We start from the raw sequence: 20,581 nt of genomic DNA, 5'->3' as shown, positions 1-20,581 counted from the left end.
TGGGATAACAACAATGTCGCCGTCCACAATGCCATCAAGCTATACGAGAAGGATCGTATGCACTGCATTACAATGAACTTATTTACTAGTGTTACCCCTAATCAAACAATGTACCAAGACATTTGTGAGAGTGCCTTGTTAAACAAGGTAAGATTTATTATTTTACCCTTCCACAAGAAATGTATTAAAGACGGGAATGATTTTTCGACTGCCATACTTAGGCCAGGGGTACAATACACTTATGCAAATACGTTAACCCATGCACCGTGCTCCATGGGAATTCTAGCATGTAAATGCTGCTACATGAGAGACATTTCCGTGTCAGTTAAATCGATGCACTCATCGCCAATTTGTTCTATTGTTTTTTGGAGGGCCTGATGCTCGTGAGGCTCTTGCATTAGCAAGCCACATGGTTGAACATCCAGATGTATCATTGATTGTGGTTCGATTCTTGGCAAATGAACAAATAGGAGATATAAAGTTGGAAAGAAAAATGGATGATGGGGTGATAACTTGGTTTTGGGTAAAAAATGAGAGGAATGAAAAAGTTGTTTACAGGGAAGTAGTCGTAAACAATGGTTTTGAAACAGTTACGACTATAAAATCATTGAACTCTAGTGCTTCGATAGATATTTGGATTGTAGGAAGGGGGAATGGAATTAATCCAACTTTATTGGAGGGATTATTAGAATGGAGTGAAAATCCCAACTTAGGATTGATTGGTGATTTTTTTAGTATCAGCTGATTTTAATACTTTAGGCTCTATACTGGTAGTGCAACAACAAGTGTTGAGAAATAAACGAGTTAATTCTTTGGCTTGCCATTAAGTTAGATTTTGTGCGACATTTATTTTAATTTTTTTTTTTTGTAAACATGTTAGATTTAATCAATTTCCTTTAATTTTATTCGTAGTTTATTTATTACCTCTCAGATGAGTTGCCACAGATCATGAATGGGTACATGAAATATTATTCCAAACTTTGTTTTACTAATACATGAGATTAAACTTGGTTTTACAAGATTTAAATCAATTTAATATGTAAATATAGACTATTGTATAATACTCTTTACAAAAAATTTGTCCTTTCCACTTTGACTTTTGTTGTCTCACAAAAAAATTAAAATAATAAAAAAAGATCAAGATGCATGGGCAGAACAAAAAACGTTCAGAGGATGTAAAATTCAGCTTCAATAAGTAAATAATTCTTGTAGATAATTTCATATGATTAAAAATTATTAAGCAAGCATATACTCCTAATGTTTCAAAGTAATTTAGTGCCCTGTTTTAACCGGCATATATGACACTAAGAAACTGACTTCTTTGACCAATAATATCTTTAATTATCAAGAAGTATAAATTACCAAAAACAGTTAATATTTAAAAATTGTCCACACATGACTATGTTTGATATGATCTTATGTATGTACAACCTCTATTCTATTTTAGTAACAACATTTGAATATTTACACTATTCACTTTCTCTCATTTTCACCTTGTTGATTATTATATTGGACAAAAATACAAAATAATGGTACAATAATGCAATAAATTATGGGTATTTTTCTTAGTTTGGATCCTAATTTCGAATACCTATAAGTACCCAAAAAAACAAAAAAAGGTTAATAATAATCAAAATCAATTACTGTGTTCAAAAGAGATAGCTATACAAAGTATGTACAACAAGCTCATGACATGCTACCTATAATTATGTGATTCCTGTGATTAGGACCATGATGATAGTGATGAAATTATTATTCAAGCTACTCTAAAAATTTTCCTAGCATGATAAGATCTAGAATCATCCTGTAATTTGAAAATTAAAATATGATATCTAAAATTAGTAGACTGTGTTTATGACTAGTTATCCTAACTGGAAAAAAAGTTGATAATTTATTATACATATTAATTCCTTTGTTTTTTTTTTCCTAATTTAGGAGGAAATTTTTTTTAAAAAATAACACTATACGAGTGCATGAAGAGCAAAAAAAACGGGGGAGAAATAAATAGAAACATAGCATAAAATTATCATGCAATTTTTAGTTTAATTTCATTTTTTAAGTTTTGCTCGCATGGTCATATAGTATTATTCATGCATGATTGTGATAATATTATGGATTTGGTAATCAATGCATCATTACCTAAGTTGTTGAAATTGTTGCGGTACACACGCAGGTTGTTCTATCATTTGAAAGACGATTGAAACAAAGTAGTGTTTCTTTCCTCCTCTACATAGTTGAATTGTCATCAACAATTTAAGTTGTTATGGACCAAACTGTTCCCATGATAAATGGGTCTGTTATGATGGATTATCATGGCTAAGTTGTTGAGATATTTTGTCAAAGGAATTGTCGAAGTCGTGCCTTCTCGATACTTTTTCAAAGTGCTAATAATAATCATCCTGATTTCTCCTTCGCCGTTCTCCTCTTACAAATGTCTATGGTTCTTATTACTAGCAATATTTTGCGCTTTCTTTAAGCCTCTCAACCTGTCTAGAGTCATCTCTGATGTCCTTGTAAGTCTCTCAATATTTCTTTACAATTAATTGTGATGAACTAAACCCTTTATATATATTTCTTTACAATTAAGTCCCTCCATTCTTACTTTTTGCCCCATTGTGGTAGTATTGGTTTTGACTCTTTTGAGTAAATTACATGCATGAGGAAAACAAATAAGTAATAATTGTTAAACATACTTGGGTAAAATATATTCCCTCCGTCCTTGCGTTTTGTCCCATTGTCCATTGTTGAACATCAATGTGTTTAGTTCTCTCATAATGCACTTGATCCTTAACCAAACATATTGCACTCAAACTGTCACAATATACTATCGCTTGATCATGATATAGACCCTAATCACTAACTAGTCCCTTCAACCAGATTCCCTCCTTGGCCGCTTTCGTCAAGGCCATGTACTCTGCTTCAGTAATAGACAAATTAAAGTCACCGTAGGCTGCAAAGTAGCTTTCCAACTAACAACAGAACCAGCAAGAGTGAACACATAACCAGTCATAGACCTTCTACCATCAACATCCACTACATACAAGAATCGGGTCAATTTCGACGGACCGGTACCGACGGACACGTAATTCCATCGGTAAAACCAAAATTTCTGACGAAATTATATTCCGTCGGATATTTCCGACGAATTCAAACAATCCATTGGAAATTTCCGACGTCGGAATATTTGTAATTTCTGACGTCGGAATATTTATAATTTCTGACGGAATATAAATCCTTTAACCCTAAATCGGAGCACCCTTTCCCCTTTAACTTTCCGCCTCTTTTTCTCTTTCCTCTTCTCTTTCTTCCCTACTCTTTTTTCTGTACTGAGTTCTGCCTCTTTCCACTTCTCTCTCTTTTCTTTCTCTCTCCTCTTGTCTTTCCTCTTTTGTTTTCTTCTCTCTTCTTTCCCTTTTCCTCTTTTTTCCCTCTTTCTATCTCACACCAACAACCACCACAAACATCAACAACATCACTAAAGCTTCCTAGGTTTATTTCCACGCCGACAACGATGATAAACCCATCGACAAGCCCACATGCTTAATGCCGACCCGGTACTACATGGCTTTGATTATTTAAAGGTTTTTAGGCCAAATTTGATGATTGGTGAATGTTTATGAAGATTCTAGATTAATGTGATGGCAAAGTTAAGAGTATGAGTGTAGATATTTTCACACATTTCTTCTACCTCCATTACCCTCCATATATACGTCTTATATAAATACCATTTTTTGGACATCATTTGAGAGCATGCAATCCACTTGCATTTATACAACTTTTTGGACATCATACATTCTTTGAGTGTTCCTTCTACACATATTCTCCCTAACATAGTATTCTTTTATATTACTCTTTTGTGAGTTTATTTCTAATAATGAGTGTTATTTTGTACTACTCTCACCCCTAACATTTTATGGCATTTGTGCCTTCCTATTTTGCTATTTTTCATACCATCAATTATTTTTGAAAGATTGTCGTTCGTGGTTTTTTTGTTTTATTTAGAATTTTTTCCTTGTAAAATAGTGTGTGTCTCTTTAACAATTTGTCTTGTCTTTATTTCTCTTTCGATTAATATTTCTCAATTTCAACATTTTTAATTTATTTCGGCAAAGGCTATTCGCCGTTATAAAACGGTACCGCACCAGACTAGACCGAAGACTGGAATTTTAAAATTCAAGAATCGGTATGAACCGATTTTCTTTTTTTTTTTTTCAGTTTATTATACTAGCTTTTATTATATAATGAAAAAAAAGGAAAAAAAAATTGTGAAAAATGATTATTTAATAGCTATTTTGAACATCTAAACTTCACTCATAATATAAAAATATTTTTAGCATATTAAACGTAACAAATTAACATTTAAAAAGTTTTTTTTCATAATTTTAAACAAAAAAATCAATTCGGTCCAAAATTGGTTTTTAAAGAGTTTTGAACAACTAAAGGCCTGTTATTTTAAATTTCTTGGCCCAGAAACAAGGCTGGTTTCTTCTCTCTGGACCGATTTTTGAAAACCCCTAACTTGAGCTACGCACTCACCAATCCTAACATGTGGGTCTTTTGACCCATCCCACTGTCATCCTACTCAATTCATCCCTCGTAAAGATGGCTCTGGGCTGTTCCGAGTCGTGCCTTGTGTCGGGCCCACGTGCTTTAGCCTTAGGGTTGGTTAGAGCCAGCCCATGGCTCAACCCATGAGTTTCATGCCGTGGCAAGCTGTGCCGAAATTTTCAAAAGGTTGGCCCGTGCACGGCCTAGGGAAACGTACCATCTTGCCGGGCTTACGTGCCTAAGCAAAATTTCATTGATTTTAGCGTGGTTTGTCGTGTCGGACCATGTCGTACCTTATCATACTTCTCAAAAATAAAGGTGGTCTAGGCCGGTCCACAGCCCGGCACGCACAATAACGTGTCATACTGGGCCTTGGGCCGGCCCAGCACAGTGCCATCTTTAATCCTCGTCTACAAGCCCATCCATTGCAAGTTCTCTTCGTAACAGACATGGACCACTTACTCGGTTACTCATTGTTAAATATTAAAACTCCGTAGTAGTAAAAGTTACGAGTAATAAAGTAAGGAGATATACCTTTCTTTTGGGTCCCTTTTGGAAGTAAATCAAAATTATCCGAAGGTGGTAATAACTACAAATTCAACGTTAAAAATAAAATTAAAAATTAAAAAAAAAAAAAAAAAAAAAAAAAAAAAAAAAAAAAAAAACTGGTGAAAATAATTTATTAAAATAAGAGATAAACGACGAAAAGTTTTTATTGAAAGTCCATTTAATTTTACAACATCTATTAACTCGTCTAATCCTCAAGTGACTCAATTTCATTTCCCTCCTCTTCCTTCTAGTCCAACAAACAACAGTGAAGAAAAATGAGTTCAATACTATTTGTTTCACTCTATCTTCTTTCAACAATACATGAAACAACTTCCATACCGCATTATCTAGCCAACAACTGCCCGAATTCTACCTTTGCTACCAACAGCAAATACAAATCCAACCTTAACACCCTCTTTAAATCTCTCTCAACAAAAGCCACCACTAATCCCTTCCCTCCCGGAGGTTTTTATATCACCTCCACCGGCAACGGCACCAGCGATGCCGTCTACGGCCTCTTTCTCTGCCGTGGTGATCAGAACATCACGGGTTGTGGCGATTGTGTCAAAACCGCTACGACGACTGACTTACAAAGGTACTGCCCCAACTCAAGAGTCGCAATAATATGGTACGACGAGTGTATGGTACGATTCTCCAACGAATCCCTTTACGCTAAAATGGCCGATGATCCCTCAGCTTCCTTTATGAACGCGAAACGTTACGAGGGGAACCAAACACAATTCTTTGGGATCATGTGGAATACCATGAACCATTTGGTTGGTGAAACTGCTAATAATCGAACCGCTAAGAAATTCACCACAAAAATGGTGAATATTACTAAATCAGTCACCTTGTATACAATGGAGCAGTGTACACCGGACTTGACGCCTAATGATTGTAGCCGATGCTTGGCGAAAGCCATCGGATTATTGGAAACTATGAGAGGTGCCCGAATTTTGTTGCCTAGTTGTCATGTTCGGTATGAGACATACACGTTTTACATTGGTGCCGTTAATTATTCGTTGCCATTACCGATTTCTTCTAATTCCCCCATTCATGGTGATCGAGGTAAACTACACATTTTAATAACAGAATTTGTTAATCAAAGTAATTTTTCAGTTTTAAATTAGATGACACACTTACATGTTTTTCGCTTTTGGTATTATTTATAAATTTTACTTTAACCAAATTTTATGATTTATAATAGGAAAAAATATAATAACTGTGTGAGATTGTGAGATCTTATTATAATCCGTTTGATGTGTGTTTTTTAAATATCAATTTTTTTATAATTTTTTCATATTGATAATTAGAGATATTTATGGATAACAATTATTGTTTTTTTATTTTTATTTTTATTTTTACTTTTAGAGCCCATGATGAGTAGGGGTTCTTCAGTAGAACATTCTACTGACCTATAAAAATTAAGGATAGATGTGAATGGTTAGGTGATGATATGTTAAGGATAAAGATAATTTTTATTTTTATTTTATTTGTGACATTATGATGAAGTTGATTGACGCTTTAATCTTATATGAAGAGTATATATTGACGTAACACAAACTTTAAAATAAAAAACAGTTTGTTAACCGTTATAAAGTTGTTCATAAATGATGAAAAGTTACCTTTGGAATGAACAAAAGTTAGTCATATATAAATAAAAGTTACCCCAATACAAAAAAAGTTATTTATACTTTATTAATGAAGTTACACTATTTAAATGATTGAAAATTAAATGTCAGTGATTTAATATAATCATATTGTTATTCCAAAAAACCTTAACAGTTATCCAAACAAGGTTAAAAGTTACCTTAAATTAGCTAAAAATTAACCTATTACTGTTCAATATACATAAATATTAGGAAAAATTAACAAGAAAAGTCTCAACTATGGGCGACCTTCTTTAAAAGGTTCCAACTTTTGAATAACTAAGGGCATTCCCAACTATTGTACATATTTTCTTTAAACGGTTCGTGACTTGAACTTACTTGTTAAACCGGTTAAGTAGAACACATGCCATTGTTTCATTGGTTCTATTTCTCTCTTTATTTAAAAAAAAAATCTCCACTGCTCCTCCTCCCTTATCTCTCCTCCCATACCTAGCCAAATCTAACACGCACTGCTACCCCACCACATAACCACCAGTCTAACCTACCCACTACAAAACCGTCAACCACCCACCCTAAAACCACCACCCATCTAACCCAATTACATCACGAAACCACCATTATCTTCCACCCCCAACGCAAATTGACCACCATCTAACCAACACCACAAATAACCACCACAAATCCAAATGTCACCCCACCATGCTCATGATTTTGCAAAAATGATTTACTCTTACAAAATTATTTAAACTGGGTGGTTTTTATGTTGTGGATGGGAAGTACTGGAGAGTATGAAAGGATGGGAGGTAGAAAAAGAATGGTGTTGGTGGATTATTAGTGGTTATGTTGCATGCACTACTAGAAATAGGTTGTTTTCCGGCGGAAGTTTTCCGTCGAAAACATCGAAAATTCCGTCGGAGAACAGCCTTCCGACGGAATTGATGTCTGTCTCAATACCCTTCGTAGGAAATTCGACGTTTTCCGAGGGAAAATTCCGTCTGAAGCCACTATTCCGACGGAATCAATTCTGTCGGAGCTGGTTTTGACTCTAAACGAGTGTCCGTCGCGCAAATTTAACCAACCACGAACCCACATACCCTTCTCTATCATCAATTAAAGCTTTAATCGGTCAAATTTAACCATCAAAACTCTAGATCTAGAGGTTTCATGGTTAATTTTGTCCATAAAACCTTCAAATTAACCTTCAGCGACAATGACGAAACAACAAGAAAAGGAAGAAGAGAAAACGGAGGCGGCGACAAGCGAGGGGACAGCAGCAGCGTGACTTCCGACGAGGTGTTGCGGTCGAATTGAGGGAGATGAACAAAGAGAGAGAAATTTCTGGGTAGATGAAGATAGAGTGGAGATCGGTGGTGGTGGTAGTGGTGGTGATGGTAGTGGTGGTGGTTGGCAATTGAAGGTGATGATGAATTTAATTGGGAGGGGAATGATTTTGGTGGAAATGGTTAAGTTAATCGATGTAGGGTTTAAGTTAATAAGATAAAATCAGTAGTTTAATTAGGGTGTTAAAAATAAGAGTAAGGGGAATTTTGTAAAATCACACAAAAAAACTTATTATAAAGGGAAAAAAAAAGTTTGTTGCGAGTAACATGTAATGACCATTTTTAGTAATTGTTGCGAGTAATATGTAACGGAGGGAGTATTTTTTGACGTAACTGATTTTCACTAGTTAAAAATAATTATTAATGAACTAGAATTATTTTTAATGAAGCGAATTTCTTTTTGCTGAATATTATTATGTTAAGGTAAAGAAAATAGTGCATTATTGGCATTTTTCTTTTTCTTTTTATTTTTATGTTAATATTTTTTGTGGAAAGTTGTATGGTAATTTTGAAAGTGATGAGATATTATGTTTGATTAGGCTAAATATACTGAGTAATTGTATAAACTATACTTTTCTTTTAAAAAAAAAAAGATTACAATAATATGTTAAAATTATTTATTTAAAATGTGTACTTTAATAAGCCGGAATAACAAAAATTAGTAAGTCATTGTAATCCATATATCTTTGTTGATAAACTTACATCTTAAGAGATAGTAAGTCATTGTTCTCTTTGCCCAATTATATTTACTAAATTTAAATTATTTCTACTGTCGGTAATATATTTATTCTTTGAAATAACTGATTTACCTTGATTGTAATTTTTCTTTTTACTAAACTTAATCTATTTTTGTTGAACACAAAGTAATTATATTATATGGAAAATTTTTACTACCTCATTTTCTTTTGATTTGCAACAAAAGAATAATTTATGTCTCATAAATAATACCTCTTTGTTGCATATATACACTCCCTCCATTTTATAACAATCGCAACAATTTGAATTTTACACCACTCTTAAGCTCAATTTGACTATACTTTTTACTAATTTATCAAAAAAAAAAAAAAAAAAAAAAAAAACATGTTTTGCAAAATATTTTTGGATTAGTTGATATATATATTTTCATTATATTAACCTTTTATATTTCTTAATAATACTTCCTCCGTTCTAGTAAATATTGCAACAATTGAAATTTTACACTATTCATCACGCTTGGTTGACCACATATTATGATTTATACATTAATTCAAATATACTCATGTGGGGTCGTTAGATTCGTTTCGTAAAATACTTTCACAATATCACCTTTTCATGATTTTTACGCTTATATAATTATAGATATTTAGCATATAAAATGTGTTTTGGGATGCGTAATTTTATGCTTATTGCAATATTTGTGAAACAGAGGAAGTATACTATTTCAAATATTAATGGTCAAAAGTATGCGCATGCACTGACATATGTACTAGTTAAAGTATTGCGATATTATGAAACAAATGGAAGAATAAGAAATGGAGATAGTAATTGAATATAAAGATTAAGAGAACACGGTCTAAATATTTTTGATAAATGATTAAATTCAACTTTAATGTGAGATGTGAATTGTGGCCTGGATTTGTTATAAAACAAGAGAGTATGAATGTATGATATCATTATTCATGAGATTATGACATATAACATGACATCCACTTGGTTGACACCAAGTCAAGAAAGTTGACAAGTCATCCAATAATTTTGTATTTTCACGGTATGGTACTATGGTTAGAAGAAGTGAATGTCTGGGGACCGCGTTAAACTCAAGACTCAAGAGCATGGACGTCTGGTTCAGTCAATTCATACTCATAACCTTAATTTCTCGGAGTTGGTTTCAAGAAAACTTTTGAAAATGGATAATTGTATACTCCCACCATTTTTTATTAAGTGATTTATAGTGACATAACACGTATATCGATGTAAAATTTTATTCAACAATATCTTTAATTATTAATAAGAATAAATTATAATAATTGAATATTAATAATCTACTATTGATACGATTCTAACAACTACCCGCCATTATTGTCAAAATTGCGATCCGGATCGTAGATTGTGCGATCCTACGATCCCATTTTAGCCAAACGATTCAGATCGGATGCAGAATTGCAGAGCAAGTAGGATCCTTGTAGGATCGGTAAGGATCGGGTAGGATTGTGTAGGATCGTACGAAATCGGGTGGGATTAAACGATCCTGTTTTTCACTTAAATTATTATTGGATTGTACAGGATTGGTCAGGATTGGACAAAATCGTGTAGGATCGGTCAGAATCGGGTAGGATCGGTCAGGATCGTACGATCCTACTTTTTACTTATTAAAATGAGCCTAAAGCAATCAAACTTCTCTCCAAGCTAGAAAATAACTATCTAACTACTAAAACTTTAAAATTTAGCATTTTTATGGCTTAAAAAATGTTATTTATTTATGTAGCGACCTTTTTATCACTCCTTTTATCAATTTCGTAGGATCTTACAATTCTACGATCCGATTTTACCGATTTGATCCTACTCCTCTCACATATCCAAAGTAGGATTCCGATCCCGACAACCTTGGTACTCACAAGATTATATTTTTTCTTATGTATGAATCACAAATATTGATCAAAGTCACTCAAATAAATAGTGCCAAATTTGCTAATAAGGCACTAAAAAAAATAGAGGGAGTATTTTTTTATTAAGTTACTTTATACAAATTAAAATTTTATGAAAAATAATGATATATATAGCTCTAATGACTTCATATAAACATTAATAAACTTATAAAATAGAATAAAGTTGAAACTTTATAACATCACGAGCAAACAGTTTAATTAACATAACATTTATCATTTAATTCTTTTTATTATTTATAAGGATTTTTTTCTTTCCTTTTCTTTCTTTGTAATACTCTTTTAGTCTCCTAATAAAAGTTTATTTATTCCATGATAAACTACACATTTCATAATAATCGTAACACTTTTCTTTTACGTTAGTTTAATAAAAATCAGAACACTTTCTTATTCAATATTAATTAGTAATAACCTACTGCTATTTTATTATTTTCCTATTCTAATAACCCTACTTTCACATATATTAAAGGTTTCTATCTACAACTAACCCATTCACAATACTCCTTACTTTTTATTTATGCTTCTCTCGCTCTCCTACTGACAATCAAATACTTCCTTCGTTTTTTTAGCTGCATCACTTTCCTGAAAAGAAAGTTTTAAATTAGTTGCATTACTTTACTTTTCAACAAATGAATTCTCTCTATCTCTCTCCTACCACATGAACCCCATTTATTTTTTCTCTCTACCTCTCTCTACTTCAAAAGTTGCCTAGGAGTCCGTGAAAACAAAAGTAATGCAATTAAAAAAAATGGAGGAAATACCTTTCACCACCTTTACTTTATATTATAAAATTCTCTCTGATCCATTGGTCCCCTCTCTATAATTTTTCTAAATGTGTATGCAGTGTGCATTGTGTTGTAATTATTACGAAACAAATGGAGTATAAATAAAAGTCGCATATCTTCATTATCTTTTAGTGATTTTTTTCAAAAACTACCTAATAAAGCACAAATTTTGTGAGAAACTACCTAATAAAAAAAATGTTGTAAGAAACTACCTAATAAAAGGTTAAATCATACCTCTGCAGGAAATCCACCATTAACCCACCTCATAACACCCCCAAAACCACCGCTTTTACCCCAAAACCAACACAACCTACTTGAAATTACCTCCACCATGCCAAAACCACCCTCCTACCCCAAAACTACCACTTCTGATCCCAAAAAACCAACATCCCGAATCACAAAACTACCCTCACCAACTCGGAATATGCTCTGACCACCACGAAAATAATCTTGCCACCTTGAAAACCAACCCCTATGGTGGTTTCGGGGATGTTTTGAGGTGAGTCAACGCCATAAAATTAGGTTAACGGTGGAAATTCGGCCAAAGGTAGTATTTTACAACATTTTACCTTTTATTAGGTAATTTCTTACAATATTTTTTTTATTAGGTAGTTTCTCACCAAAATTAGGTTTTATTAGGTGGTTTCTGGCAAAAAAAAACCCTATATCTTATTAATCTTCAATCAATTAAGCGATGATACTTTATTCGTTTCAAACTTCAAAGTAAATGCATCACTTTGCATGATTGATATACATGTGCTAATGCATAAATTTGACGATTAATAGATTTAAAATTATAATACTATAAATTATAAAATATAAAATACTAATATTATAGAAATATATGTTGTGACTTGTTTAGAGTTTGACTCAATTGCATCAGCTACAAAAGCAATGGCTTAGGGCTTCATTTTTTTGGGGCCTCACATCTTTAAAAAAAAAAAACGAATCTTTCACCAAATACCCTTGAGTTTTAACTAAATTTATCAAACCCACGACATCTTTCAAATTCCCCATATAACCAAGTTTCAAAAAAATGTCACCACATATCATTTTCGTCAACTCAGTTAGTGATTAGCGTTAATTGTGCCACTTGGTAGGTTGTAATTAATTCTTATTAATATTATTTGTTTAACTATTTAATTAATCAACTTAAAAAAATTATTTTAAAAAATTATAAAAAAAAAGCACCACCTACCTAGCCACCACCGCCCCCAGCCCAGCCTGACCCCTACCCCCGATTGGCCAGCACCGTACCCATCCCCCATCCCTTGCCTGCGACAACCCCAACCCAAGCCCTCTCCCTGCAGCACCTCACCTCGAATTCCTTCTCCCTCCCCGCCTTGAACCCAAAAAAGCCTCCTGCCTTTCTACCTTAGCCGAAAACCACTCCACCACCCCAAAACCCCTTCGCTGGTAGCCCAGACCCCCTCCCACACGTCGTCGCCGCCCAACTTAACCGAAAATAAACCACCACCGTAAAACCCTAAAACACCAAAATCGAAATCCTAGATTTTTGTTTTAGGGTTTCGGCATACGTGGTGGTTCAATGGGGTGGAGATGGCACCGGGGAGGGCCGAATTGGGTTCGCCGGCATGCGAGAGGGGGATTGGGCACTGGCTGGTGGGTAGGGGGAGGGAATTTCGAGGGAGAGTAGGGGTATTTAGGGTACGGGAGGGTGGTTCAAGGGGAAGGGAGCCGGCTAAGGTCGTGGTCGAGGGTGGCGCCGGCAGGGGGGTTCAGGTTAGGGTGTGGCCGAGTCGCGCAACGAGTGAGGAGGGAGGGTCGGGGTGGCCGGTCGCCAGAGTGGAGGAAGGGGCTGGGTGGTGGAGTTTTTTTTAAAAAAATTTATTCATAAATATTTTAAATGTTTTTTTAATTAATTAATTAAATAATTTAAATGACTGCCAATCATAGGCTGTCACGGTGCATAATTTACCTTATCACTAACGGCACTAGTCATTTATGGCATGTGGTGACATTTTAGTAAAACTTATGGTTATATGGTAAATTTGAAAAATGTCGTGGTTATTTGGTGTATTAAGTTAAAATTCAGTGTTATTTGGTGAAAACCCGTATTAAAAAAAAAAAAGAAAGAAAAAAGAAAAAAAAAAAGAAAAAAGAAAAAAAAACCCTAGTTATTTATAAAAAAAAACTTAAAAGTCTTTTCTAAGAATTAGATAGCATTCTTTACTGCTCTTGTTTTTAATTTTTATCTTAATTCTTGTAAGTTTATAATAATTATCCCACTCTAAGATATTTACTTTCCATTAAGTAAATTTTTTTCCTTTTGACATTCATAAATGTTTTTCCCATTTATCAATTTATAGCTTGTGCGGATTTAATTGATGAATTTGCTTCACAATCGAGAGGACAAGATTTTCAAGTGACTACCATAAAATTTGTTATGTTAGTGAATTTATAAACGTACAAGAGTTTGTGGGTTCTATAAATTAAGTTATTATTTTTCTATTATAAGGGGCCACTTTTTTAGTTCCTGCTTTGAGCCCCATTAATGTCTGAGACAACACTAGACCTATTCAATTACATTTTACAAACTCCCTCCGTGTAGCTTTTAAGTGTTGTATTTCTTTTTTTTTGGGCTAAAAGCTACATTTGAATATTTTATCCCTCTCTTCTCATAGTCCTCATTTATATTCATTATCACTTTTTTTTTTTTTAATATTATTTCTTTTTTTCACATTTATTACTTTTCAATAAAGTATTAACGTCATTGTCTTTCTTCTACAATTTTTTAGTACTCCTACTATCCCTAATTACCTCTTATTTTATTTAAGTCAATTAATAAATTGCCTAAAATTAAGTGTCGGTCAAGGTGTAACACTTAGAAACACACAGATGGAGTAATAATAATTACATTTATATAGGGGTGATTCTGAGCAAGTGTAAAGTAGACAATCGCACAAAGCCCATAAGTGAAAGGGGCCCTTAAATTGATATGTTGTTGTATGAAATATATATAATGCAGGGAGGAAGAAAGTATCAGCTGCAGCAATTATAGCCATTGTTTTTTCTGTGGTTGCTATATCGGCAGTAATACTTGCTCTAGAAATCTGTTTTGTAAATAAGAGATTTAAAAAGTATGGTGCAGTACCTATTCAAAATGGTAAGAGGACTATATCAGTTACTAATAATAAGAGTTACTTACTTAGTTCTATCTCTATTTTCCTGGTTATGATCCGTCGCTATGGTTGTAGGGGAGGATTTGACAACCCTTGAGTCGTTGCAATATGATCTAGCAACACTTCAATTGGCAACTAATAACTTTTCCGAGGAGAGTAAAATAGCTGAAGGTGGATTTGGTGGTGTATATAAGGTAAGTACTGTCGAAATTAAAGAGAAACTAAAGAGATGGAATAGAGAGCATAAAACACACACATGATTAATAAGTTTGTCATGATTGCTACACGAAAATGTTCATATTGCGATTATATTGTAAATGCCTCGTTTTTAAGGAATGTGAGAGAAAACGTAATGGAGTAAGAGATAGATGTTCTGTTGACTAAAATTGAGTTAAAAAATAAAATAAAAAAAAATAAAAAAAAAAGTTAGTGGAAACTGGATAGCACACAGATTTTCACTGAAACAAAAATTGAGGCGTTTATTATTAGAGACAAAACTTTAGGAGAAATGAAATGAATCTTTTGCAGTCTGTGTTTATGAACGGAAAAGTGTAATAACATAATGTACAAGTACATTGTTTTTGTAAACGTTGCTGGTGTGTCAATAATTTTACAGGGTACATTATCAAATGGACAAGAAATAGCAGTTAAAAGATTGTCTAAAACTTCCGGCCAAGGTGTAGCAGAATTCAAGAACGAGGTCTTGTTCATCGCTAAGCTTCAGCACAGAAATTTAGTAAAACTATTGGGATTTTGCTTGGAGGGAGAAGAGAAGCTCCTAGTGTATGAATATGTGCTGAATAAGAGCCTTGACCATTACATCTTCGGTATGACAGATTTTCTAGCATAAGTCTCCGATCTTTTTCATTACTATATTTATATACCTAATAAGTAAAGATTATAAAATTTTAATATATTGAAATTATGCATTGAGAATAATTATCCTAGAACATATATAACAAATAACATTTTCTTTTTTGTATGTACAATACAATTGGTCAAAGATTACGAATGAATAAATATAAAAGTCAAGGCGTTGATTCAGATCAATCAACCAGCAAATCTGTCCCTATATCTATGAACAATGATGACTCTGTCACTGAAGTTGATCCTAGATAGACACGAGTGATTAGAGATGAGGAACATACTTGAGCATCGATCTTTATTCTACGCTTACCATCAAGGTGAGGTGATACTACTTTTCATCTCATAAATATTGATGTTTATACTGTTAATTATATACTTCGTAGATGTTTGAATTGTCCTGTTATTGTATACAAGCATAGCTTACAATGTAATATACCCCCTCTATTTCATAATAATCGCAACACTAGACATTGTGGAGACACTGTCACTATCCTATTAGTACTCTTATATATGTTGGAGCAGTTGGACCATCTTAATAATTGCCGGCCATAAACTTGACTAAGGATAAGATCAATGCGCATATTGTGCTTCGTATATGTTATTAACTTATTAAGCTTTCATCCAATAATACACCAGGACCACCACGTCGTACATGATTATTCGTATTAATAAAATCTTCCTTTATAAAATGTTCCTATAAATTTGAGCTTCTAAAGCAACGTTACTATGCCAAGCCAACATGAAACCGATAAACTCTTCTCTTATTTCTATCATCATCATCATCATAATATTTTCATCGAACAATCTCGAAACAATTGCTAGCTGAAGAAATAAGCTTTTACTAGAATGAAGATGCTACGGAAATTCAAGATATGATAATACTTCCACGACTAACAACTTCGAAACAAATGTTGATTCACTTACCTCCGTGCTTGCATCTAAGTCATCTTCATCGCCGAGCTTTTTCTACAACACCTCTACTATTGGTGAAATTTCTCCAAGGGCTTATGGTTCTTACTTTTTCCGTGGTAATCGAAAAGCACGAGTTTGTCATGTGTGTCCGATCTGGATTTCTATCACGAGCAGACATCACCAACACAGATTGATATGGTATCGGAGTCTACTATCAAGACCCCCAATGCGTAGTACACAACGCCAACAGCTCAACTTTCGATGTGTACGAAAATGGGAGGGAACTTAATACTGATTCAATTGGGGAGAAGGTTGCTGACTACCAGAGCTACAATGAGACATTATCGAGTACAATGCAAGGACTCATTAGAGAATTCCCCATTGCGAAACTGGACTGAGCCTAATTTCCAAACCAGGGTAATAGACGTAATAGGATCTAGCCTAATTTCGAGACCAGGGTAATAGACGTAATAGGATCTACTGATGAAAATATTTATGCACGCATGATTGTTTAAAGGACAATTCAACCAAAAAATTAAGCTGATGGTTGAAGCACAAGATCCTTTGCGTAATGCTGGCTCTTGATATCATGTTAAAGAACCAACTCAATTAAATATCTAAGCTGGTGATTGAAGCCCAGGATATGTTTATATACTATATTACTAATATATCCGGCATGAATTGTAGTAAATGTTTAGGGAATTATGCTCGAGACTTCATCATTGCTGCAATGGTACTCAAGGTGGATACATTGCGTATGGTAATAGTTGGATGAAGTACAATAATCAATCTTTCTTTGGCAGCACCTACCATAGTTTTTTGCCCAATTTGTGGCATGTTACATACATTGGTCTTGATAGTGACTGTGTACATTGTATTTATGGAATGTTAGCTCTTCAAGATTCGAACAAAAATAAATAAATAAATAAATAATTGGTCTATGTATCTTCGTTACTTTTCTAGGACAACTTGTTTCTTTTGAATGGTACTTAAAAATTAGTACTTCCCACTGTCTATATTTATTAATTGGATTGACATTAATCAATACTCTTGATTAGCACAACTAAGCAAGCAGGATATCCACAAAGACGTATGTAAACCACATACTTCATATTTCTTGATTTTCGCATTTAGTAAATCCCGTTATTTACGTACGATAATATAGAGAGGTGATCATGGATTAGGTGGGACTGAGATCTTGGCAAAAGAAAGCCAAGCCAATATCAAAATTGGGCCTGTGTTAAAACTGGGCTGGAAAAAGCATCTTGGTCCTTAAATAATACTTTTTAAAAAATGCTTACCAATTAAAAAGTTCTCAAATTTTGAGCTTGGAATAGAAAACTGATCCAACAATTCTATCCAAAACCGAAAAGTAAAAGTCAACGTTTCCCAGTCATGTACACGTTTTCGAAACTCATTTTTTTATTGTTTAAAAACCTCTGTTCGGCTGTACTTAGCTGGGGCTGACACAACAAGGCCAAGCAATAAACCATTTACAAAGTAAATCTTTATATTTACCGATGTTATCTTTTTTAATTTTTTTTGCCATGCATAAATGCATTAATCATGTCCCTTCTTGATAATAAAATACTGTAAAAATGACACTGTTTCAAAAAAAAAAAAAGCTACTCCTATTTTCAGTTTTTTTTTCCTCTAATGTAAGATGTTGACTTTTATATTGTCATATACCAACTTTAACTTGATGTTTTAATAATATACTTGTATTAATAAATATGTTGATGAACTAGTCACGATATTTATACTTTCATAATATCTGCTTTAAATTACAGATATTAATGTTCAAAATTATGTATTTTTAAATGTGTCAAACAAACTGCTTGTACTCATAGCTAGTTATATTTTAGCAAATGTGTCGATAATAAAAATAGTTAGAGGCTCAAAACTTATCTGCCTTTATAAGTCACAATATTGCATATGACAGAAGAAAAAAAAAAGTTAAATTTAAAGAAAACCTTACATATATGCAAAATGCAATGCATATTATAGGATATTAATAATTAGAGAAATTTAAAGAATATTAATATTGAAAAATAAAATTTGCAAGTTTGACTAAACAACTAGGAGATGCAGTTTTTCACAATATGACATACATTTATTATTTTTTTAAAAATTTTGATAGACTTTTAACTATGTTTTAATTTATAATACTTTTTTTTAGTAGTACTTTTAAAATACCGAGTACTTACTTAACACTACTATTAAAATACTTTCTATGGAGTACTATTCTTATATGAAATTGAAATACTAAACAAAAATACAAATACAAAAAAAATTATTATAATACATTAAGCAGCAGTGCATCGCACGGGTTTAAAACTAGTCTGCTAAACAAAAATGTGCTCAGTTCTACAAATTAAAAAAAAAAATATTAATAAAAAAAAGTGGAGTAAAAAAAATATAGGACTTGTTTTATCACTTCCCAGATTCGTTCCTTCTTTTTATTTTCCAACTTTCCATTTTAAGGAAGACCCAAAAAATCTTGAACATGTTACGTAATCATTGACTAAATTAGCATTAAATAGCACACTAATTAATTACAATTTACGATCCGATCTAATAAATACAAGAGTACTATAAAATAAACATAACTTAGATTGTAGGAAACTAGCAACTTGTGATTTAAAAGATTTGTACACCGTATATCACATGCAAAAATCATCCTATGTCCTTTACTATGAACCTTCCATTCGATCTCTACAAAATCCTCTGTTTTTTTCTAGTTGACTTTCCTCCTTAAACAACCAAAACCCAATTTCAAATTGAACAACCATGGCATGTTCAATAAACTCTCTTCTCTTCCTTATTATTATAATTACATGCTCATGTATCAATCTAACCCTTGGTGTCGAGGAAGTCGATTTCGATGGTGTTGGTAGAGTTTGCTATGGAAACTCCACAACGACGAAAGATTCTACAAGTCAAGAATATCAAGACAATGTTAAATTACTTCTTCAGTTCTTGTTTCGGAGTCTACTTCGTTGCATCCACCAATGACTTTTATTAGTACGTCGGTAGGCAGGGTTGCGGAGAGGGCTTACGGTTCCTACCTTTGTCGAGGGGATCTAAGTGTTAGACAATGTCACAATTGTTTAGTAAACTTGACAAATTTTATGTCGGATTTAAAGACTGACAATTCGGATTGTATTGGATTTGGCCGTTTTCTTTGGTGCATGGTACATTACTCAAATAGCTCAAAATTTTCGGGGTATCAAGAGGGGCTTGTGTTTAGCTATAATTCGATTGGGAAAAATGTGTCCAACTATGAGCAATACAATGAGACGTTGTCTAACACGATGCAAGGACTCGTTACAGAAGCTAGCTATGGTAATTGGACTAAGGCTAATTTCTCGACTAGGGCTGTTGAGGTAACGGGGTCTCATGAGAAAATCTTTGCACTAGTTCAATGCGCGGCTGATTTATCTCCGGTAAATTGCAGTAAATGCTTAGGAGAATTGTATTCTTATATTCCAGATTGTTGCAATGGTTCTCAAGGTGGAGTTCTTGTTCATGCTAATTGTTTGATGAAGTACAATAATCAGCCTTTCTTTGGCTTGGCTAGTCATAGTTTTATGCCAAGTTATATTCATGTGATATTTCTCTTGTTATTTACTATGCACCTCACAATTATGTGAACTTGCATATTTTTGTTCTCAAATTCATTATTCATAGTAGAATATACTTGTATGATTGCATTCTTTGTCTATGCTATTGATGAATCCTCCGTTTCTCTAATATTATAACACTTTTCATAGCATGTAAGATGAGAGAAAACGCAAAGTGGGTTGTCAACCCATGTGATTCAGTGATACTCCATAATATGAAAAGTAAGAAATACAAGTACTGCGTAAAACGGTAGATGCATGTTTTAAGGAAAATAGAGAGGAATAGGAGAAAAAAATAATATGGTCAAGCATTAATATAGTAACTAATGGGAAAAGCTGTGTTGTAAACTTGTAATTGTAGTTAAAAGAGGGAATTATATTGATGGAAGAAATTGAGATTTGTGAATTGTGAAACATGTAAATTAAGCCTGATTAGAATAAGATAGTTGGATGTTGATGAGCATTTGAGGGTATGATTATAAGTTTTTCCAATATTTAAGATTTGAAAATTTTTCAAAGCACAAATATGTTACAAGACTCACAACACACGTTTATTTGCGCC

At 33.3% G+C, this 20,581-nt stretch overlaps 2 protein-coding genes across 3 annotated transcripts; both read left to right on the top strand.

The window, feature by feature from the left end:
• Nucleotides 1-4,801: 4,801 nt before the first annotated feature.
• On the top strand, nt 4,802-16,014 carry LOC110687291 (cysteine-rich receptor-like protein kinase 10). 2 transcript variants are annotated; one of them, XM_021863921.1, is made up of 5 exons: nt 4,804-6,165; nt 14,464-14,601; nt 14,693-14,811; nt 15,234-15,444; nt 15,622-16,014. In XM_021863921.1, exons 1-5 carry the CDS (start codon nt 5,373-5,375, stop codon nt 15,630-15,632), a joined length of 1,272 nt encoding a protein of 423 aa, XP_021719613.1. In that variant the 5' UTR covers nt 4,804-5,372; the 3' UTR covers nt 15,633-16,014. The 2 variants fall into 2 exon arrangements, with proteins under 2 accessions (XP_021719614.1, XP_021719613.1); XM_021863922.1 differs by lacking the exon at nt 14,464-14,601 and having other exon boundaries at nt 4,802-6,165.
• A 3,513-nt stretch (nt 16,015-19,527) lies between these two features.
• LOC110687177 (putative cysteine-rich repeat secretory protein 21) lies at nt 19,528-20,049 on the top strand. Its single transcript, XM_021863790.1, has one exon. The coding sequence runs from the start codon at nt 19,528-19,530 to the stop codon at nt 20,047-20,049; it is 522 nt and encodes a 173-aa protein (XP_021719482.1).
• The last annotated feature ends 532 nt before the right edge of the window (nt 20,050-20,581 follow it).

Source organism: Chenopodium quinoa, unplaced genomic scaffold, assembly GCF_001683475.1.
Source record: "Chenopodium quinoa cultivar QQ74 unplaced genomic scaffold, ASM168347v1, whole genome shotgun sequence".
In the NCBI taxonomy this organism is placed as follows: Eukaryota; Viridiplantae; Streptophyta; class Magnoliopsida; order Caryophyllales; family Amaranthaceae; genus Chenopodium; species Chenopodium quinoa.
The sequence above is the reverse complement of the archived record's forward strand: the minus strand, read 5'-3'. Positions and strand labels throughout refer to the sequence as shown.

Coding starts and splice junctions, on each gene's coding strand:
- LOC110687291 (XM_021863921.1), top strand. CDS start 5,373: ATGAGTTCAATACTATTTGTTTCACTCTATCTTCTTTCAACAATACAT. Junction 6,166..14,463: donor CCCCATTCATGGTGATCGAG/GTAAACTACACA, acceptor TATATAATGCAG/GGAGGAAGAAAGTATCAGCT. Junction 14,602..14,692: donor TGCAGTACCTATTCAAAATG/GTAAGAGGACTA, acceptor CTATGGTTGTAG/GGGAGGATTTGACAACCCTT.
- LOC110687177 (XM_021863790.1), top strand. CDS start 19,528: ATGTCGGATTTAAAGACTGACAATTCGGATTGTATTGGATTTGGCCGT.